This window comes from Neurospora tetraspora, assembly GCF_033439725.1.
Source record: "Neurospora tetraspora strain CBS 560.94 chromosome Unknown B0H65scaffold_2, whole genome shotgun sequence".
Taxonomy (NCBI): Eukaryota; Fungi; Ascomycota; class Sordariomycetes; order Sordariales; family Sordariaceae; genus Neurospora; species Neurospora tetraspora.
The window spans coordinates 3,674,042-3,695,289 of NW_026944384.1; the positions used below are offsets into that span (position 1 = coordinate 3,674,042).

The 21,248-nt window shown below is 54.0% G+C and overlaps 7 protein-coding genes across 7 annotated transcripts; 4 read left to right on the plus strand and 3 right to left on the minus strand.

Annotated features, from left to right (window-relative positions):
* Window positions 1-1,153: 1,153 nt before the first annotated feature.
* On the minus strand, window positions 1,154-2,972 carry B0H65DRAFT_113154 (major facilitator superfamily domain-containing protein). The gene is made up of 2 exons (XM_062820607.1): window positions 2,014-2,972; window positions 1,154-1,897 (listed from the first exon to the last, which is right to left on the minus strand). The coding sequence occupies exons 1-2, from the start codon at window positions 2,935-2,937 to the stop codon at window positions 1,385-1,387; spliced, it is 1,437 nt and encodes a 478-aa protein (XP_062684575.1). The 5' UTR covers window positions 2,938-2,972; the 3' UTR covers window positions 1,154-1,384.
* Window positions 2,973-4,144: 1,172 nt separating this feature from the next.
* B0H65DRAFT_519391 (RNA polymerase III RPC4-domain-containing protein) lies at window positions 4,145-6,152 on the minus strand. Its single transcript, XM_062828716.1, has 2 exons — window positions 5,477-6,152; window positions 4,145-5,418 (listed from the first exon to the last, which is right to left on the minus strand). The coding sequence occupies exons 1-2, from the start codon at window positions 5,892-5,894 to the stop codon at window positions 4,301-4,303; spliced, it is 1,536 nt and encodes a 511-aa protein (XP_062684576.1). The 5' UTR covers window positions 5,895-6,152; the 3' UTR covers window positions 4,145-4,300.
* A 256-nt stretch (window positions 6,153-6,408) lies between these two features.
* B0H65DRAFT_457378 (UreD urease accessory protein-domain-containing protein) lies at window positions 6,409-8,057 on the plus strand. The gene is made up of 2 exons (XM_062826352.1): window positions 6,409-7,465; window positions 7,591-8,057. Exons 1-2 carry the CDS (start codon window positions 6,491-6,493, stop codon window positions 7,594-7,596), a joined length of 981 nt encoding a protein of 326 aa, XP_062684577.1. The 5' UTR covers window positions 6,409-6,490; the 3' UTR covers window positions 7,597-8,057.
* A 177-nt stretch (window positions 8,058-8,234) lies between these two features.
* Window positions 8,235-12,663, plus strand: B0H65DRAFT_488436 (uncharacterized protein). The gene is made up of 3 exons (XM_062827713.1): window positions 8,235-8,912; window positions 8,992-9,200; window positions 9,276-12,663. The coding sequence occupies exons 1-3, from the start codon at window positions 8,423-8,425 to the stop codon at window positions 12,264-12,266; spliced, it is 3,690 nt and encodes a 1,229-aa protein (XP_062684578.1). The 5' UTR covers window positions 8,235-8,422; the 3' UTR covers window positions 12,267-12,663.
* Window positions 12,359-15,121, minus strand: B0H65DRAFT_113182 (uncharacterized protein). Its single transcript, XM_062820608.1, has one exon. The coding sequence runs from the start codon at window positions 14,895-14,897 to the stop codon at window positions 12,636-12,638; it is 2,262 nt and encodes a 753-aa protein (XP_062684579.1). The 5' UTR covers window positions 14,898-15,121; the 3' UTR covers window positions 12,359-12,635.
* A 680-nt stretch (window positions 15,122-15,801) lies between these two features.
* Window positions 15,802-18,297, plus strand: B0H65DRAFT_113220 (armadillo-type protein). Its single transcript, XM_062820609.1, has 3 exons — window positions 15,802-16,423; window positions 16,701-17,210; window positions 17,262-18,297. The coding sequence occupies exons 1-3, from the start codon at window positions 16,190-16,192 to the stop codon at window positions 18,162-18,164; spliced, it is 1,647 nt and encodes a 548-aa protein (XP_062684580.1). The 5' UTR covers window positions 15,802-16,189; the 3' UTR covers window positions 18,165-18,297.
* Window positions 18,298-18,995: 698 nt separating this feature from the next.
* Window positions 18,996-20,595, plus strand: B0H65DRAFT_113247 (PQ loop repeat-domain-containing protein). The gene is made up of 2 exons (XM_062820610.1): window positions 18,996-19,431; window positions 19,499-20,595. The coding sequence occupies exons 1-2, from the start codon at window positions 19,275-19,277 to the stop codon at window positions 20,227-20,229; spliced, it is 888 nt and encodes a 295-aa protein (XP_062684581.1). The 5' UTR covers window positions 18,996-19,274; the 3' UTR covers window positions 20,230-20,595.
* The last annotated feature ends 653 nt before the right edge of the window (window positions 20,596-21,248 follow it).

Here is a 21,248-nt window from a genome sequence, read left to right on the forward strand (position 1 = left end):
TTGATGCGAGCGGGACAGAGGAAGTTGGAAAAACGTGGGGAAAGCTTTGGCCTTTGGGAGGTTGTTGTCCCACGTAAGATCGGGTGTAATTGGATTGGTTCTATCATCTGACCCCCACGATATGCAAGTCCCGTACAATTCTTATTGCTTCAGAGCCAAGGAGTTAGGATGTGTACGACATATCAAAGCCGAGGCGGCATTCTCGAGGATTCGACCACGATGCCTTGTGCAACGGCGGACGATGTTCACTTGACAGGTTTCGTTTCGGTTGCCCAAGTGGTGTAGCGTCGGTGTGTTGTTTGGCCTCGCTTGGAAGCAGGACAGTGTATGCACAACGAAGACAGTTCGAGGCATGTATCATCGTAAATACCTAATTCGTTTCGCTCACGATGTCGTCACACCGGCTCCGGCACTTACTTAGCAGTAGTAACGATGGACAGACCATGATGGAAATACAAAAGGAAAGGATCTACAAGAGGTTTGTTTACTTTTACAACCTACGCAGTAGTTGAGTAGTTTCAAAATCAAAGGTCAACCAAGTCGATCTGATGCCAAGACTCGTTATGCCAAGCCTTGTACAGTTCAATGCTGGTTCGTTTGTTAGCGCGGTTCTTGTGACAGGGGTCCGCAAAACAATACAGAAAAACAACGGGACAACCACATTTAAAGGAAAAAATTCGAGAGAGCATATGAAGCTCTTAAAACGCATCGGGTTGATACCAACTTTTTGCATGAGAATTGGTTGAGTGATGGTTGCGTTTCGCAGAGTGCGCAGTGAAGTCTCGAGCTAACGAACGTTCCAGGGCAAGAGTGTAGGTAAAGCTCCCGCCTATCCCGCACGATTTGTTTCCGACCAACCCGACGAAGCCAGCAACAATTCGTAAAAGATTCTGACACAACATTTTTTTTTCATACCAACACATCGTCCGGAGACAAATGAGCGACACCAGTCAGTATCGAATTAAGAAAGCGGACAGGAACAGATCACAGCATACTAAATCGATAATCTTATCACGATTCAAAAGGCATCCAACCATCGGCGGTTGCCTTCCCGATTTGGAGACACCCGCCAACTGTTTGCTCTAGGCTAGAACCAACATCACCGGTCTGAAATTGAAGCAATTTTAGCTCTTCCAAGTGCAATGAAACTCAGCCATGGAAGTTTCAGAGTCTCAGTTTTTTGTGGAGAGCCTTCAAATACAGTCTTTGAGAGCCAGTTGCAAAGACGGCACTATGAATGCAATTGGGAAAGAACTCGCTGATAATAGGGTGGGAAGAAGTATTGTCGAAAAGAAAACCTCTTTGGTATGTGGGATATGCGCTACCGACTTTGGGATACGAGGTTTTGGACGATAATATAGTGTGGTTTTCTTAGACGAATGCCTCACACCTTCATCTTAAGCTTCCACCCACTGATTGAAATTCTAACAGCCATGAAGATCATGCTCGCATGCAACACCACCGTGCCCGCCCACACCTGCGCCCATTTATATCGCCCGCCATCATGATCGATGATTGCACCCGCCGTCGGCGGCCCCGCCAGCGCGGCAAACGCCACAGTCGTGTTGATCATGCCGAACCTCGTCCCGAACCTACGCGGGTCCTTGGTCAAGTTGGACATGGCACCGTTGTAGATGCCCTGGGCCGCGCCGGTGGACAGCCCGAGGAAGGCAGAGAAGACGTACATGCCCGCGCGCGTGTGAACGCCCATCCAGGAGAAGAGCACGACGGACAAGATGCAGGTGCCGATGCAGAAGGTGTTGATGGCGCCGATGTGACGGTCGGCTATGTAGCCGGCCAGAGGGCGGCCGAGAACCGATACGCCGTTGGCTATGATCAGCAGGTGGACGGATGAAGTGGTTGGGAAGTGGACGATGTTGCGGGCGTAGACGTTGATCTGCGTGTTTGTTTGAAACCGTCAGCCAGTGTCCCTGAGTAATAAGGCGGAGAGGAAGGGGGGAAGAAGGATCAAGAGGAGGAGGATGAATGGATGGGTGGATGGAGGACACTCACAAAAAAGAACCCAAAGAAGATGGCATAAAAGAACAAAAACGCGCCCACCACAAACAGTCTATACGGCACCTCCTTGAACGCTTTCCACTCAACCAAAGGTCCGCTCCGTCTGGGCTCCAGCCTCGGCCTAACAAGGGCAACAGCAATCACGGAGATCATCAGCGCCACAAAGGCCTGGCAGCGCACCGCCCACGCAAACCCGAACTTGGGGGTTAGGTATTGTATAATAGCCGGGAACACTATGCTTCCGAGCCCGGTCCCTGTCGCCGACACCGCCAAGGCGAACGACCGCTTCTCCTTGCTAAAGTACGAGTTCACCACCGACAGCGGTGGCATGAAGCAGATGCCCAACCCGAACCCCGTACAAATCCCTTGGGCCAGGAAGATCTGCCAATACTTGTCGTTCTCGCCGGGCTCGCCTCCGCCGCACAGGCTCGTCATAAAGGTGCCGAAAACCACCATCCCACACCCAGCGGTCATGGTCCACTTGATGTGCCCCGCGTCAGCCAGCCGGCCGGAGAGCGTGCAGGTGGCGAGGGCGAGGAAGGTCTGGGCCGAGCCAATCCAAGAGACTTGGGACGAGGGCAGCCGCAGCGTGTCGACGTAATAGAGCTGATAAACGCCGAAGGTGGCCGGGTAGCCCCAGGCGAGCATGTTGACGAGCATGGCGACGAGGACTTGCGACCAGGCTAGGAGGCCGCCGTTGGGGTAGTCAGAGGAGTCTTCTATGTCCTCGATTTTGCTCAAAACGGAGGAGGAGGATGATGATGAGGAAGCTAATGAGCAGCACTCTTCGCCAGAGATGGTACCTCTATGGTCGGTTGGTGGTGAGAAGCGAAAGTATTGCTGTTGCGGTTCCTGGTCGGTAGTGTTTTCGGGTGGCTTGCCCTCCTCGAGATTGGTTTCCACTGTTCTCGACCACATATTTGTTGATCGTAGTAAGTAGGGCAGGTATGATAATGACTTCCCTTGCTCTTGCTGCTTTCCGGTAAATTTGTTCTGTTAACAGTTCTTACCGCGTGAGGAACTTGGAAGGAGGGAAGGAGGGGAGGTGGGAAGGAAATTTCAATTAAGAGTATAGAGATCCCTCGCTGCATTTGAAGCATCCGATGACTGACGGAGGCGAAACAACGAGTTCATATGCATATTTGTTCGGGCTTCGGCTGCAGCATGCATTGACTGCAGCTAGAAGACACCTTACGATCACGCAAATTCGTATGAACTGCCGTGTCGAGGATCGTGATCGTCTCGTTGGCTGTCCTTCCCGCATACCGTTGTCCAACACAAGGTCTACCACAACGATTTATTATATTCATATACCGGTACCCTATAATCTCTGGAAATTGAGGCTCGGGAAGGCACGTTATAAGCACAGATATGCCATTTTTCTGCCCGATGCTGTACATATGTATGCCCGCCAAGTGGGTGGGGGAGATGTGTCGCCTCCCCGGAGGTCTGTAAATTCGAATTCTTTTCCCCTGTCTTTTGCCTTGTCTTTTCCCCTGTCTTACAGAATCGCTCGAGGGTGGGGCGCCAGAAATCACAGTCTTTCACAGAGGGTACGGCTGGCACATATGCCGCACTATGTGCTTCAATCTGTGCTTAGAAAGTGCCTTCCCGAACCTCAATTTCCAGAGATTATACGGTACGTATCATACGACAGTACACTCTGTCGAACCTTTCCATGTAGTCAGGCTCGTAGAGCTTCCGAGCAGATAAAATTGTCGGAAGTATCCGAATGACCTGACCCTATCCGGCTTTGTCCTGTTGTCATAGACTTTGCCGACTCAAGCCGTCCGTCCGCCCCGGACATCGCGGACCGTTATTAGTCTACATTCCCGTGGAGTGAATTCAACCGTCCATTACTCTTTCCACTGCCCGCTGTAGCGTTTTTGCGTAACCAACGGGTGCGTAGCCGTGTGGGTTAGCAATCACGCGATCCATATCGTGAAGGAAGCCGGTGGTCGAAACGACGAAATGACTTGCGTCGCTGACCAGGCTGCCTGCCCGTCCTTCAAGCATATGCCCGGAACGATAATGAGGCTGCGTGGGACATGCCGTTGATACTTGAGAATTCCTGTCATTCTGCGACTTGGAATTGACATCACAATACCCCGAAATAGGAAACTCTCACCTTCATTTGCATATTCTGTAGTCTTGTTCTTAATGGGTATCAAATTCCTGTCTGATTTCGCTGCCCCCCTCCGGATGTGATGCAATGTAATTGGCTCCATCTACCATGAGCTTCGCTAATGGGCAGTCCTCGGGACGCCTTTGCTAGTCCCGTTCACTGCTCCTCATCGGCCATGACGAGCTCGCTCGGATCAACAACCCATTCTTCTTCATCTCCGAATGTGTGCGCCAAAACAAAGGAGCCCTGGATTCTGCCCATACCGTAGGCGGCTCCCGTGTACTGATCTTGTGTCGGCTTCACGTCGTCCTCCTTGATGATAACCGCCGTCGACAAGAAGTTGGCCTGGATACCCAAGCCCATCTGTAGAGGGAGGCCACCCCAGCTGACTTCGACCTTGCCAGACTTTCGCACAACCAGCTGACCAACGTAACCGCCTTCGTGAGTCATATCTTGCTCTCCGTCTGCATCTGCCTCCTCTCCATTCTCCTTCTTGACCTTGCTCGCCTCCTCCGATGTCAAGTCAATACGAGAGGACGACTTTGGCGCAGCCGGCTGATCTAGCATAACAACATCGTCACCTTCCGGTTCCGGCTTGACCTTGGGAGCTGGCGCTGCGCTTTTGAGCGGCGGGAGCACGACGGGAAGCTGGAAGAGGAACATGTGCCCTTCGAGCTCAGTGCCGTGGTTGAAGAGCTCGACCAAACGCTCCCGGTCTTGCTGGGCAAAATCTGCCTCTGTTTCCTTGGGCTTCTTGGGCTTCTTCTCCTTTGGCTTTTCTGCTTCCTTTGTAGTGGCCATAACCTTCTTCTTGAGCTCTGGCGACTCGGGAGCCTTGATGACTCCTTCTGGGATGCTCTCCATATTGACGTCCTCCATCTCACCGCCCTCCTTCTTAATGACGGCCTTTGGTACCGCGGTGTCCACCGCTCCTTCATCCTTGATCTGTACTGGTCCTTCTCCGTTGTCGACAAAGAGATCTGAGCTGTCGTCGTCGTCGTCATCGCCAGCGGCCACATCGACGCCGGCGTCCTGAGCTTCAATTTCCGCAGCAGTGGCCATAACAACCTCCTCTTCCTCGTGCTCGAATCTCCTGATACCCATGGGCATCGGAGCCCTCTTCTTCTTCGTCCGGACCAAGCCGTTCTCGAGCTTCTCCTCTTCGTCTTCGAGGCTGAGGCTGTAAAGCATGTCGGCGTTGATTCTGTTCGCGTCGAAACCATTGGATGTTCCGAAACCATCCGCGCCGGAACCACCAGAAGAGCCTCCTCCATCTGCAACAAACTGTTAGCGACGGACAGTATCAAAGTCAGGTTAGCTGCTACGACTTACAACCCATGCCTCCAGACAAGGGGCCAGCAGCACTCGCGGTGCGGCCTCCCCTCATAAGGAAGTTACCTCGCCCGCGCCCACGTCCACCGCCTCTTCCGCGCCCGCGGTTCGCCCGGGCTAATCGTCTGCTCTCTTGTTCATTTCGGATGTCCTGTAACCTCTGCTGTTCCTCTGCAATGCGCTGTCTCTCTGCCTCGCCTCTTCTAACGGCCTTAGGTTTGAACTTGAGGCCCGGCTTGGCGGCCGACGAAGCTGCTGGGGTCGCCGCTGACGATGTTGATGTCGAGGCTGCTGCTGAAGTCGGCGCGGGCGTGGCTGCTGGGGTGGCTGACGATCCTGAGGCGGGGGTCTCGGCGGCGGCGGCAGGGCGGCGGCCGCCCCGCGGTGCCAATCGTCCTCTACTCGGGGGCTGTGACATGGTCTGGGTGAATGTGATCTGATCTGGATGTGTGTCTCGTAGTGATGTTGCTGAGATGTGCTTTTAGAGGAAATGCTGGATAAACGCGGCAATTGACGATGCCGATTGCGTGGCGAATAGGGATGCAATGGATGATGGTGTTCGTTTCCTGTAATATGTAGTGCTCGGTGGTGAGTCAAACAGTTGGTGGGATAATCCGAAGTGGAAATGACGGTTCACGGACAGGATGGTTGGCAACGAACGACGGGAAGTTGGTGCTTGATGCGTTGCGGGGCAGTCGGACCAGAAAAAAAAGATAAATTTAATTGATAAGCGTTGCAGCGCGGAGCCGATAAGAACACCCCTGCTGCTATCGACACAGCCCTTGTCAGCATGCCGACCCACACCGGGGAGTTGCGCCCCACACAAAACTTGGCCGCAACGACTCAGCTGCATGGTCCAAATAGCATTACCATTATCAATAACACGCTGGGTTATCAAGGTAGAGCTTCCGAGAGCGGACAAGCAGTTGTGCACTTTAACAACATTGCCATGCATCGTCATCCCCTTCAAATACCTAAAATGAGGTGACACTTATTGCACATTGCCTCACCACTATGAACTCGCCATTTCCAAAATCCTCGTCGGCAGCCGGCGAGGGCAAGATTATCGCCCGGCTTCAACCCGATGGAGTCTCTGGCTTGGAGACCATCACCTACCAGTATCCACTCAAGCTCATCTCCCCGTCAAAGCCGGCCGAGGACAAGAGCGTTCTGGTGTTCTTCCTCTCCTATGGCGGTGGTCTGGTTGGTGGCGACCAGGTCGACCTCTCAATCCAGGTCCATCCACAAGCAAAGTTGACCATTGTCACCCAGGGCCATACCAAGGTCTTCACCTCTACGAAACCCGATATTGTGACGCGCCAGACACTGCGCGCACAAGTGGCATCAGGCGGTGCCCTCTGTCTTTTACCGGATCCCGTCCAGCCGTTCGCGGGCAGCGTTTACGAACAGACGCAGATTTTCAAGCTGGCCAAGGATGCCTCGCTCTGCCTCTTGGACTGGGTCACTCAGGGGCGGTCGGCTCGGGGAGAGGACTGGAGCTTTGTTCGATGGCTTGGTCGCAACGAGGTGTGGACGCTGCCGGGAGACGATGATAGCGGAGGTCGACTTCTTGTACGGGACTCCCTTATCCTGGACAGTGCACAGGCGCACCCACAGATGAAGACGCTGCGTGAGTCAATGCATGCAATAGGCATTATGGGTACGCTTATCCTGCGAGGGCCGTTGATGAAGTCTCTGGGCGATTTCTTCTTGGCCGAGTTCGCTGCTTTACCGCGAATCGGAGCGCGGGACTGGCGGAGTGAGAATGCGAAGAAGGCAGAGGTCATCGAGGGACTGTCGGCGGCGGAGACGTGGCGGCGTGACAGACTCAAGATGGAGAAGGATAGTGGACTGCTTTGGTCCGCTGCCCTTGTCAGGGGCTGTGTGGTGGTTAAGTTTGGTGCCCCAGAGGTTGAAGCTGGGAGAATATGGATAGGATCGATGCTTGTGCAGGAGGGGAGCATTGATGAGATCTTTGGAGACCATGCACTATTATGTGTCAGATGAATGTGAGGACATGTATTTAAAGTTTGAAACCATCATTCAGCTGTGCTATAACGGTTGGTGACAGCCTCAATTCAGTACGGGTTGTCTTGAAAACAAGCAAGTATTACCCTTGAATCCATGCGGCGTCTGTTAAAGATAGTAATCTGACCGGAGCTGCCTGACGCTGCCGTATCTGGAGGAAGGGGGATGAAGCTGTGAAGATGGGAAAAGAAAGTGGCCTTCATCCTGTTTGAGGAAGGTGTTCATGGTCATTGTACAATGAAGTTGGCAGGAGCAATGAATAACCGAACGCATATGATGTCTTCTTCACAATGACTTCAGTTGGACAATCAAGGGCCCAATCGCATTCTGCACGGTCGATAGTACCTGCAGGTCCAAGAGAACCGCTCGCACGGACATTGTTGGTTGCAGCGGTTAGGAACACTGCCCAGTTGCTGAATCGCCCCTGAAGAGGGTGGCGCCTCTATTAAAGAGTCCAGCTAGGTAGATACATATCAGCTCTCCCAAGTGAAACATTCGCAACCGGTGGCCAGCTGTGCATTCTTGACAAAGCACAGGATTCCAGACTGACTGCTAAAGAAAATTCTCATGGACTCATATGAGAACCGTTAAAGCGCAACTAGCAAGTGAGAAAGAGAAATTTCGTAACAGAGCTTGCAATACCGGCAGTGCTGCCTAGTATTGCAGTAGACAGCTTATTCATCAGCCGAGGGACGGGAAGGTCAGCGCACACTGTAGCAAGTGTTGACAAGCTGTAATAAAGTGGGGCTCCATTGGGAACCGCCAAAATAATATCTGGTGATGGGCGAGCACTCCATGCAGCAACTGCAACCTCCCACCCGACGCGTCAATAGGTACCTTACCTAAACCCACCACCGAACAGAGTCGCCGGGTCGCTCTCTTCACCACGCCGCTCCGCCATCATCGTTCACAAATGTAATGACGACGACGACCCGACAGCCCCTCATGGAGACCACCGATAATACTGCGACGAGCTCGCCCACTCCCACTTCAACTGCGCGCCGCAGTGGACGCGTCACGAAAGCCCCCGCCAAGTTTACCCCCGAACCGACTTCGCTCAGTAAGCGCAAGCGTGCGTCGGAACATGACGACGGCGAGGACGGCGAAAATGAATCGCCCGAAGACGAAGAGGACCCTAATGAAGACGACGATCCCGACGCCAGTGAAGTTGAGCAGGAGCGCCAGCGGTCCAGGAAGAGGAAACCGTCATCCCAGTCGACAAAGGCCAAGAAACCGGCTTTGAAAAAGCCAAAGATCAATGGAGATGCGCCATCGCGTCCCCAAATACCAGCAGAACCGACTGCGTCCGCGCCCGCGCTGGCACTGAACAACCTTGCCAGCCTTCCTAGTAGGCCCAAGAAGTCTGCTCGAGTTGCAATCGCCCAACCTGAGGGAGAGGGCCTCTACAGTCAGCCACCCTTCCAGTCCGAATCCCAGTCAGCGCGCTGGCGCTTTGTGTTTCTCCCAATGCTGACAAGGTCCAACAGCCGATATTTTTAGGTCCGACGACCGACCCAACGAAGTTGCGACCCGGTGGTATCACAAATACCAGGCTGACCACGCCGAAGCCCTTACCGACCTCGTCAACTGCATCCTCTTGTCTGCCGGATGCGACCAGCGAGTGACGGAGGATGATATCAGAGACCCTGATAACTGCCAAAACCGGTTGGCGGATCTACAAAATGTTTATGCCGAGGTATGTCACTCCAAGCTCAGCTCCCACTCAATAGCAAGCGTGTCCTGTACTAATACATGTATCGTAATATAATAGGAGGGCATTACGGATTACCCCTTGATTTCACGGGCCAGAACAACTAGGTCGTTCCGCGATCTTCTAGTCGGCTTTTTCAGATCCCTGGTGGATGTTTTGCATGAAACAGATGCCCTGTACAAGGATGTACAGATACTGGAGAACATTTCCAGATGGGTGGCATCCATGTCCTCTTCGACGCTTCGCCCATTCAGACATACAGCCACCACCATTGCGCTTGCTATTCAAACGGCACTTGTCAAGGCGGCGGGGATCTTGGATGGGCGTATCAGCAATTACATGCAGCAGCTCGAGAAGACGAAGGGCAAAGGATCCAAGAATGCCGGCCTTGTCGAATCTATACAACAAAACCTCACAGACGCCGAACACTATCGTGATGTTTGCAAGGATCAGATCCAGGACATTTTCGACACGGTCTTCGTTCACCGATACCGCGATATCGATGCCAAAATACGGACCGAGTGTGTTGAGGCGCTCGGCAACTGGATTTGGATGCTCCCCACGGTGTTCATGGAGCCCGAGTATCTTCGATACCTCGGCTGGATGCTTTCCGACGTGATGCCACAAACAAGACACGAGGTCCTCAAGCAGCTGGGAAGGATATTCAAGAACCATGCCGAAAAGCTCGGTCATTTCATTGATCGGTTCCGGCCACGACTGGTCGAGATGGCCACCAAGGATTCCGATGTCAACGTACGCGTAGTAGCCATCAGCAACATCCAGATTTTGAAGGATTCTGGCAATCTCGAACCGGACGAGATCGACTCTATCGGGCGTCTGATTTTTGACCCTGAACTGCGCATTCGCAAAGCTGTCCTTGACTTCTTTGCTGGGTGCGTGAATGATTCCATCGAGAACAAGGTGGAAGAAATCGGAGGCGAGGACGCCATCGACGAGTTGTTCCAGGACCAGGATGAGGAGGACTTCAGCTCGCCACGGAGCGATTGGGTCAGTATCAAGTGCCTCGCTGAGCTCCTCGCTGCCTACGACACACAAATTGAAGAGGAGAACCCCGTTGAGCCTCCGCGTAGTCTCGATATCGCAGTCGATGCGATTCCAGCTGTCGCCCCCGAGACCAGAATCTCGCTGGCTGGACACGTCTTATATGAGAAGATTGACCAGCTGAAGAACTGGGAGCTGCTATCCGGCTATCTCCTGTACGACCACTCCTCTAGCGCAAGCTCAAAATCTGCGTCAAAGGGGGGTTCTGTTGAGACAGCCCTGCGGAGAGCAGTCGCGCCTGAGGGCAGGGAAGAAGCTATACTGCTGGAGGTCCTCGCTTCTGCCGTGCGGTCGAGCCTTGCAGCTCCTGCTGAGCTTGAGAAGAGCAAAAAGCACTTGCGAGCAGAAGGTATCCATCTCATCGGCCCGGAAGAGGCTGCTCGTAAGCTGGCTTCCATCATTCCCCAGCTTCTAAGCAAGTACGGGGCGGAAGCCCGCACGGCCGTTACCGTGCTACGACTAGAACACTCCCTGGATCTCAACGTTTACCAGCAACTCGGCCAAGATTCGACCACGTACGACAGGCTATTAAACGGAATTTGCACCCAGTTCGACAGGCATATCGATAGAGGTGTGCTGGCAGAGACAACCACGGCACTGTTACATGGAAGAAAGTACCCCGCGTTGGAGGAGACGATAGATGAGAAGGTGTCAGAGCTGTGGGATAAGACCATCAACAAGCTCCGGCAGTTCGACAAGTCTAGCGAGCTGGGTATTCGTCGTAACCTTGAGGAGCCTGCCATTATTGAACTTGGCAACATCCTTCTGAAGACCAGCAAACTCGTTACACTTAAGGACTGTATCGAGGTGCTGGAGGCAGACGGCCAGGTGGAGGGCTCCGAGTCTCCAGCTATCGAGATTCTTATCCGTATTGTTATGCGTGGCAAGCTCGACCAGGTTGACGAGAACTTGGATGACCCTGAAGATGAAGCAGTTTCTTACGCCGTCAAGACCTGCCTCTTCTACTTCATGTGGAAGGCTCGTGCCCTGAGAGACGCGGTCAACGAGCAGAGGCCTAATCCCGCCCTTCAGATCGAACGTCTCAATACCCTGCGCCAGTCCTTCGTCAGGAACCTCGTGTGGACACTTTCCTCGCGTGGAACCAACGATGACCTGCGCCTCTTTTCCACCGGTGCCCTCTGTGACTTGCACGTCGCCTTTGCCTCGGTCCGACGTGTTATCGAGCGCAACGCCGCTGAGGGATCCGCCGTCGACTACTCGCTGATCAACCCGCTCCTGGACCCCATCGACCCCGGACTCACGCGCGAGCTAATCGAAATCTTCACCGCCGCCGAGCGCGCTTACGCCCGCTGCATCAACAGGCAACTGAACAACCCAGGCGAAGACGAGGGGCCCATCGGGCACTTCTCCTCGGACGAGGAGGATGACGAAGACGAAGACGACAGCGATCTCACGCCCGTGCAGAAGAAAAGGAAGGAACTCAAGGCGGAACGGGTTCTCTGCGAGCTCACGGGCAAGATGGTGCTCGCCATCGTGGCCAAGGTGCTCGACCAGGGCGGCTCGGGACAGGGTGCGGCCGGCAAGATCAAGAAGCGGATGGTCAGGAACCAAAACAAGCTTGGTCACAACTTCAAGGAGACGCTGGCGTATCTCGTGGATGAAGGCCGAGCGGCGAGGGTAAGGGAGGCGGCTGCTAAAGCGGCTGGCAAGAAGAAGAGACCGGCTGCTACCGCGCCTGGCTCAAGGGCTCGAAACAGCAGACCTGCGGCTGCTGGAAACGCTGGTGCTGCGGCGGCTGGGAAGAAGCAGGCACTCAGTGCGGAGATCATTGCTGCGGAGGATGATGATTCAGAGCTGTCGGATATTGAAATCGAGGAGGAGGAGCCTGAGGCCGTTCCCGAGCCTGAAGAGGAGAGAACCGAGTTGGCTGATGATCCTATTGAGGATAACGATGAGGATGTAGGCGGAGACGGAGATGGCAAGAGTAAGAAGGACGATGATGGTGACGAAGACATGGATGATGAGTAAATATCTGCTTGGGGGCAGTTATGTAACCACACCACAGGGTGACGGTTTCATGGATGGGAAGAGAGACAAGATGCGACTCGGACACTGTTTATTTAAATGATTGGGCGGCAGGCATGCAGGCAGGCTTTTTACTTGAGGACTCGGATTTCAATTGTTTCGTTCATTCATCGTGTTCTCTCTCGGTTCTTAAAGTCGCTATTATAATGGATTCGAAAAGCAGTTACGGTGGTCATGAGTTCATACCTAGGCACATAGGGCGTGACTTTTGCCGGCTTCTTTTAAGTCGTACAGCACAGCTCATTGCGATAAAGTGTAGTGGTGCAATAGTCTTATCGACCAATATGGATCAGCAAATAGGTATCATCCAATTCATACACATATCTTGGTACCAAACATCCCAAACACCCTCACCCACCCGCCCGCAGGTCCATCCGTCTTGGGCAGCCCGTCATCGTCCTCCGACACGCGAACGCCATACTGCTTCAGACAGCAACTAAACGGTTTGTTAGAAATCTCTTCCTCCCCTTGATCCTGCTGCTGCTGCTGCTGCTGCTCGCCATCCGAGTCCTCCAGCGGTGGCTTCAAATTCTCCAGTTGTACCACCGTCGTCGCCTTTCCTCCTTTATGCCTTTTCGTTATCCTGCCATTCCCATTTCCATTCCCATCCTCGCCCTCGCCCTCGCCTCTCTCCTCCCTCTCCTTGGCCGCTGCACGAGCTTTAGCAGCCTTGAGCTCCTCCAGGTTTCCCCAGAGGGTAAACATCCTCTCCCGCAAGGTAGCCAAAGTGTGGGGGTCTCGACGGAGGTTTACGGCGTCCAAGCCGGTGAGACATTGTGCTTCTGTGTTGTCTACCGTTGCCCAGAGCCTCGCTCTTGCTTTGGGGTCGTCACGTTTCCGTTTTTTGTCTGCCGCAGTAGTGGAGGTGGCGGGCGATGACGGGGCGCTGGCGTCCTCGAGGAGGAGGGCGAAGCGCCATTCCCATGTTCGACCTTTGTCATGGTCTTCATCGTCTGAAGCGTCCATGGTGGAGTTAAGGTTGTCTTCATCACTTTCGTCATCGTCATCGTTGTCATCGTTGTCCGACAGTATATCAAACTCAGTCCGCTTCCTGCCACAAGCAAAATCCTCCAGGTTGCGCGGGAAAAAGTCCACGATGCGGACTCGAGCATTATACTTGGCGTTGGTAAACGGCAGCGGAATCCTGACGGGCTGGTTATCGACCATGGTCTCGTACATGACCGGCCCCAGAATGGAGGCGAGCGTCGACACAGCCTTCGGGTGCGCTTCGCATGTGACCAGCTCGTTCAAGCCTAGGGCGGCCTTTTCCTGTTCCTCAGCCGCCTTCTTCTCCAACTCGGCGCGGCGCAGCTTGCGCCGTTCTTTGGCCGTTAACTTCTTACTGGGTGGCTGACCATCGAGGAGCACCTCATCGTTGCTGCCAGCTCTGGCGAATTTCCGCTTAGCGCCAGCCTCCTGCGCGGCCTTGACCGCTTTGATCTGCGTCTTCTTCTCCTGTGAGTAATCGCGCCAGCGGCGGACGGCCTCCTTGAGGCGCGGGTCGACTTCTTCTTTGGTAACGCTGGGGTGCGGCGCGACGATGTCGAGGATCTCGACATTGACTTTCCGCGCGGACGCGTTGCGCTCCTCCCTGAGAAAGCCCTCAAGGTGCGCGCCGTTGCGGCCGAACTTGACTTGCACGTTGCGCAGCGAGAGCCAGGTGCCGGCTGAAACGCCGGCTTCGCGGATGAAGTCGGCATGCGCGTCGTAGCAGCTTATTTGGATGGTCCGTTTGCCGTAGGGGCCGACCCATGGGTGTTGTTGGGCGGCTTCCGGGTTGTTGTCTTCGGGGTAGGCATCGGCTGGCCTGGCTGCGTATGCGAGGTCTCTAACCCCTTCCCAGGTGTAATGGAAGAAGAGGTCGTTTTCGGTGTAGTCGCTGAGGTAAAGGGTGACTCGGCCCATCTCGTCGGTGTAGGGGTCCTTGGCGACTTGGCCGATTAAGTCGTAGAATTTGCCGTCCGTAACGTCCTTCAGGAGACTGAACTTGTCTTTGACGTTCAGTGATACGGTAACTCTCTGTTGGTATTCGGCCTCGTCGGGAACGTCGTACTTGTCAATCACATGGTAGCAGTATGACACATACTGGTGGTGTTCCTCCTTCAGCAGCTTGTGGCTTTCACCCGGCTTGGGGGGCAAGAGTGCTACCTGTGCTGAAGCGGGATAGACGGGTATTTTCCTAGCCTTGTAGACGCAAATGGTGGTAGTCTTGCTGGTGATGAGAGACTTCGGGTTCGATTTGAACCTCTGAATCTTTGCGCTTAGGACAACAATCACGTCTCCTGCGCCGACTTCGGGCATCCGCGCCTCGGGGCGGAAGATGACGAGCTCAACTCCTGCCGGTTCATCTTCAATGGACAGGTCAGAGATGGTCAGAGTGCACTTCCAGTCCGATCCGTGTGTCGCGACGGGAGCTCGGCAGTCTTTAAGAACGCCAATGACATTAACCATAGACCCAGGCTGGGCATCGCCGTCGTCGTCGAGAATAGCTCGGAGGGGTGTGAATGTTTGTGGAAAAGGAGGTGGCTTTGTTGCCTTGGGCGCCGGTTTCCTGTCTCTGAGCGGGCGCATCATCTGGATATCCCGTCTCGCTACTCCGATTACATGGCGCCGGATGGTTCTGTGAGTAGAACACCACAAGGTTTCGTCGTGATAGTTACGAAGCGTAAGGTAACTTTGGGTCCAGTGTTGTACATTACGCGTTCACTTTACGCGTCTCAAAGGCGGAAATGGCACCTGCCAATCGCCAAGCTTGCGCGACCGCATGTGCAAGGGTCTTGGCCTCCCGCCGGGCCAGACCTTCCAGGCTTCAAGCGCTGTGCTTTTAGCAAGCCTTGCAGGGCTACGGTAATGGTTAGACGTATGGTCTGTGCTTTCTCTTAGTCATGAGGGTTGGGGACTATCGAACAGGGCCTTGTAGGCCAGCCTCCCAGCACAACCTGAAGGGATCGATACGCAAGCAAAGACGCAACCCAGAAAGATGGGGTTGAGAGTGGCCTTTTGACGTCGTTCTTTCAAGTAACTAAAACATATCGTAATCAAGGGGAAAGATTGCGGCTTGACGGACGCGGCCTGAGGTCGATGAAGTTATGACGGGCGGTATGTAACCTGAAAACAATCCATGACGTTCAAAGCAAGACGGAAGCAATATGGAAGGAATGAGAAGAATGCCTGGAGGGTCCAGCCGCTCTGAGGTGGGGCCATGGTGGACAAGTACCTGCACACGAAGAACAGCGTACAAGGTACATAGCTGCTCAAGTGGCCTGTGCTCGAGCTTGACTCTTCCATCCCCACTTTCAGAAGCCAAACTCTTTTCGCTAGTGGTACTGTACTGTACTGCGGGCGGGCAGTGGCACTTTGTCACTGGCCAGTGGGTGGCACTGGGCGCTGCGTGCAGTGACTGGACCACCTTCAGGCCTGAGTGGCAGCTGTGACTGTGAGTGGCAGGGCACAGTGACTGCCCGCACTTCGTGGAGGTGGAAAGTGGAGGACAGGCCGCCTTCTCGTTTCCGCTTTCTGCTTGAGGCGCGGGCGAACTCCCAAATTCTTTCATCGTCGCTCCTCAAAAAACACACAACCCACCTGCCCCATCCCCAAAACCAATCCTTCTCTGACGTTTTCCGTCTCGCCGACAACGCACCCATCCTCTCCTTCGTCCCCCATCCAGGATTGCTTTGGCAGGACCGCATCAACTGGACTCATCCGATTCTTCGACTTCTTTGATCGCATATACCTACCTTTGAACGGCTCGTAGCAACTTCATCGCCGGGGCTTCATCGACTGCATCGCCCCTCGTTTGCCGCCTCCAATATCACCACCATCACCCACCCGTCTGGACACCGTCGTCTCGACATCACATCGCAACCATGGCTGACCGGTACATTCCCGAGCATCGTCGCACCCAGTTCAAGGCCAAGAGCGCCTTCAAGCCCGATGAGCTTCGTCGCCGTCGTGAGGAACAGCAGGTCGAGATTCGCAAGGCGAAGCGCGAGGAGAACTTGGCCAAGAGGCGCGGTATTGGTGCTGGCGACTCGCGACCTGGAGCTTCCCTTGGTGCTGCCCCCGACAGTGACGATGAGAACCCTCCCACCGAGTCTCAGGTATGCAAACCTCCATATCCCACCCCCCTTACATGATCGGCTGCGATGTCGCTACTGCGTCCGTCCGTCACTTCTCCCTTTTCTCCCCCACTTGTACCCCGCCGATGATGGTGATGCTTGAGCCACAAACCCCCAGGCAGTGCCGAACCTGCATTCAAGCTGCGCGCGCAAACTTAAACATTGTGCCGACGTTGAATGCGGCATCAAATCACCCTAACTTTCGTCACGTCCCGATTTTTGTCATGGTTTATCTCAACATGCTAACCAGCTGTTATAGTTGAGCGAGGACCTCCCCAAGATGGTCGAGGGTGTCTTCTCCAGTGAGATCGATAAGCAGATTCAGGCGACCACCAAGTTCAGAAAGTTGCTCAGCAAGGAGCGCAACCCTCCCATTGAGGAGGTTATCAAGACCGGCGTCGTTGGTCGCTTCGTCGAGTTCCTCCGCTCCCCCCACACCCTGGTTCAGTTCGAGGCCGCTTGGGCCCTTACCAACATTGCTTCGGGCTCTGCCACTCAAACCCAGGTTGTCATCGAGGCTGGTGCTGTTCCCATCTTCGTCGAGCTTCTCGGAAGCCCCGAGCCTGATGTCCGCGAGCAGGCTGTCTGGGCTCTTGGCAACATTGCCGGCGACAGCCCTCAGTGCCGTGATTACGTTCTGAGCTGCGGTGCTCTGCGTCCTCTGTTGACCCTCCTTGGTGATAGCCGCAAGCTTAGCATGCTCAGGAACGCTACCTGGACTCTCAGCAACTTCTGCCGTGGCAAGACTCCTCAGCCCGACTGGAACACGGTTAGTTTTCTCGAACATGAACAATCTAGTATGTTTACTGATCCATCATAGATCGCCCCTGCCTTGCCAGTTCTCGCCAAGCTCGTCTACTCGCTCGACGATGAGGTCCTTATTGACGCTTGCTGGGCCATCTCCTACCTCTCGGATGGATCTAACGATAAGATCCAGGCGGTTATTGAAGCTGGCATTCCCAGGCGTCTTGTTGAGCTCCTCATGCACGCTTCCACCTCTGTTCAGACGCCCGCGCTCAGATCCGTTGGCAACATTGTGACGGGAGACGATGTTCAGACCCAGGTTATCATTAACTGCGGTGCCCTTCCCTGCCTCCTGTCTCTTCTGAGCTCCAACAAGGACGGCATCCGCAAGGAGGCTTGCTGGACCATCAGCAACATCACTGCTGGAAACTCGGCTCAGATCCAATCTGTCATTGACGCCAACATTATTCCTCCTCTGATCCACCTTCTCTCCCACGCCGACCTCAAGACCCGTAAGGAGGCCTGCTGGGCCATCAGCAACGCGACTTCGGGTGGTCTCCAGAAGCCCGATCAGATCAGGTATTTGGTTGCTCAAGGCTGCATCAAGCCGCTCTGCGACCTCCTTGCTTGCCCCGACAACAAGATTATCCAGGTTGCCCTGGATGGTCTTGAGAACATTCTCAAGGTTGGTGAGCTCGACAAGAACGCCGCTGGCGACGGCCCCGACTCGATCAACCGTTATGCCCTGTTTATCGAGGAATGCGGAGGAATGGAGAAGATCCACGACTGCCAGACCAACGCCAACGAGGAGATCTACATGAAGGCGTACAACATCATTGAGAAGTACTTCTCTGACGAGGACGAGGCCGGTGATGAGGCCATGGGCGCTCAGCAGCAGTTTGGATTCGGTGCTTCCGGTGGTGCCCAGCAGGGTGGCTTCAACTTCGGTGCTAACGGCACCGAGTCGATGGACATGTAAATGCTGTACAATCCGTCTAGTTCTGTTTACGAAAGGGAGGGTTGAGTCAAAGATTGGGATGAGTGGACCCAGGTGTGATGCTTATTACGGCACTATCTGGGAATTCCTACCATGAACGTCTTACCCCATCAGCCTTTCGGCTCCCCATACGAGTTCATTCGCCCACACACAAGTCACAACACGGCAGAACTATATTGCTTCAATCTCATAGTGCCCCCCCACGCTTATTCACCACACCATACCCCTTGAATCGGCGTTATCGAAGTTATGTTTGAAAGAGAAAGGCGAGGATGAGTAAACGCACAGGGAAGCCGAATGGTCCTTTGATGCGAACGCTCGAACCTGATGAGGACACGATGATGCGTTTTATGATGAAGGGAGAGTAGATAAAAGGGTCTGAATGGTAGCTTGAAAGCTCCAACCCTATAGCCATGTTCGAACGCGTAGTGATCAAGCCAAGGAGAAGGGAGCCTCGGGGCCGATGTAAAAGGGCGGTCCAGGGGGTGGGAAGTATCTACAGCCTCGAATGGTCATTGCTAGTGCATGGCCAGAGAGTCGAGGTCACAGTTGGTTTGTCGGGGCAGTTGGCTATGTAGTCACGACCAAGTGGGCTCAACGACACCAATTTTAGTGAGTATCTAGTCAACATAGCTAGCTATTTGCTCAGCAAAATTACATGCTTCTCAAACGCTTCTAGTTCCTGTCCGCTAGGTTGTTCATGCCGTCCCTGCTATCATCAACTAGCAGGGTTAGGGTTGTTGCGGTCCCATTTTCTCATGCCACTGACCTTCCACCTGACTCTGAAGACATCGTGAGAAGTGCGCAGAGCAAGGAAGATAGTTGTACATGACACAAAGCGGATATGATTTCAAGAATATCCCTTCATTTTACGACTAAGAAGATCACACAGCTCGTCGTCCTTGTACGGCACATATAGTTTATGTAAGCGGTTGTACACACGTGATGACGTTTGGATCTAAACCTTTCAGGTTACCATTCCCATGCACGTCCCTCTTTTACCAACTTCATCACATCCATGTAGCACAACGCCTCAGCGTTCTCGGACTTCCATCGTGCTAGGCATCTCATGTCGGCCTGCTGTGCTACACAATGGCGGATTCCACTTTCTTGACCGGCTTGTCGTACGTCTTTGGCTGGACGTACTTCACCTGCTGGTCTCTCTCGTTCTATCCCCAATCAATCCTCAACTTCTCGCGCAAGTCAACGTCGGGAACCACTATAGACTTTCCTCTCATCAACTCGCTAGGTCAGTTTAAGCTTTTTCACTCACCTAATTACCATGTAAATGAATCAAGCTTCTAACGAATAAGCAGGTTTCTTCGCCTACACCGTCTCCAACATCGCCTTCGTCTATTCCCCCTTAATCCGCGCCCAGTACGCAGCCCGCTACAAGGGCTTGACGCCGACCGTCCAGTTCAACGACATCACCTTTGCCTTCCACGGCCTCATTCTCTGCTTCGTCACCGTCAGCCAGTACCTCTTCCCTCGCGCGTGGGGCTTCGCCCCGAGCCTCGGCAGCCGTCCCAGCCGCTTTATCCTCGGAACCTTTTTCGGCTGCGTAGCGGGCGCTCTCATCATCATTCTCCGGGTGTGGGCGTCGCCGGTCCGCAACGATACAAGCGGCGCGCCGGTGACGGAGGGCGGCTGGGTCTGGCTAGACGCCATCTACGCCGTCTCGTACGTCAAGCTCGTCGTTACCTTAATCAAGTACACGCCGCAGGTTATTGTTAATTATCGCAACCGGTCGACCGAGGGGTGGAGCATCCTGCAGATTCTGTTGGATTTTGGCGGCGGGATTTTGAGTATTGCGCAGCAGGCGATCGATAGCTACCAGCAGGGGGACTGGTCGGGTATTACGGGCAATCCGGTCAAGTTCGCGCTGGGGAACGTGTCGATGATTTACGACTTGGTGTTTATTGTGCAGCATTATGTGCTTTATCGTCATGCGGCGGGAGCGAAGGCGGATGGTGAGGGGGATTCTGATTCGGACCCCTTGCTGAGCGAGGATGTGAGGGTGGGTGATGAGGAGAGGCGGATTCAGTGAGGGATGACTACCTACGCGGCTCTCTTATACACACCTCCATATTATGTCCAGTCCAGCGCGCTCGATGACGAGTGTTGAGATGGCCTTCTCGTTGGAGGTTTTTTCTCTGCCTTGTCGAGCGTCCACCGTCGCATCTCCTACTAACTTCGGCGGCGGGTTTCTTTTCTTCCGGAGGACCCGGGATCTGTTGGTTTCGATGCAGTGTCATACATCTTCTTTGCATCTGCAAGGAACTTCCGGACGCAATTCGGAGATATTTCCTTTGACCTTCATCCAAGACAGGTGGGAAAGGAAACAGCTAGAAAATCCAAGTCGATAACTCCGACGCATCAAAGTCGAGTGATCTGGCAAGTTCTAACGTCTTTGCGCACCTGCCTCCTTCCGCTGCAAGAGCTGCCTCTCCAGGCTTGCCACACTGCGACACGTAAGAGGGGTTTATATTTTGGGCCGTTCTTTCCCCTCTCGTTCGCTCCCACTTTCTTCTTTACATTTACTACCACTTTTCGATACTAATATCGGAAACCTTAACCGTCGCCTATCCCGTACGTCAAGCTCCCTATGGTAGTCGCCCCCCTCCACTACTCAAGTCCCAAGGTGTATTTATTCTAGACTGCGCTTCATCCCTCTCCTCGATTCTTCCTCCGGCAACCAACTTCACCCACAATCGCGTAAGTTTCCCTCACATTACCCACTCCAACTAACAATGTAAACCCATCTAACCCCGACCTCCATTCAGTAACAGGATATTGATACTCAGTACCCGTTCACCGTTGTCATCCACTGCCCATTAATCGTTCATCGTTTCGTTCGGCACAAACAAGTTCCCCCCCGAGTGGCTATCAAGACCGTGGTCCCGCTATCGCGATCTATCTCCATTACCTCGGTCTACCTCCCCACCCCCATCCAAACCTCTCGAAAACCCTCCAACTTCACCTTTACCAGTAGCCAGCACCAACGACAAATTCCTCTTCGTGGGCCCCATCGCAACACCCGTCCGTCCACTGAAGCTAGTAAGTACA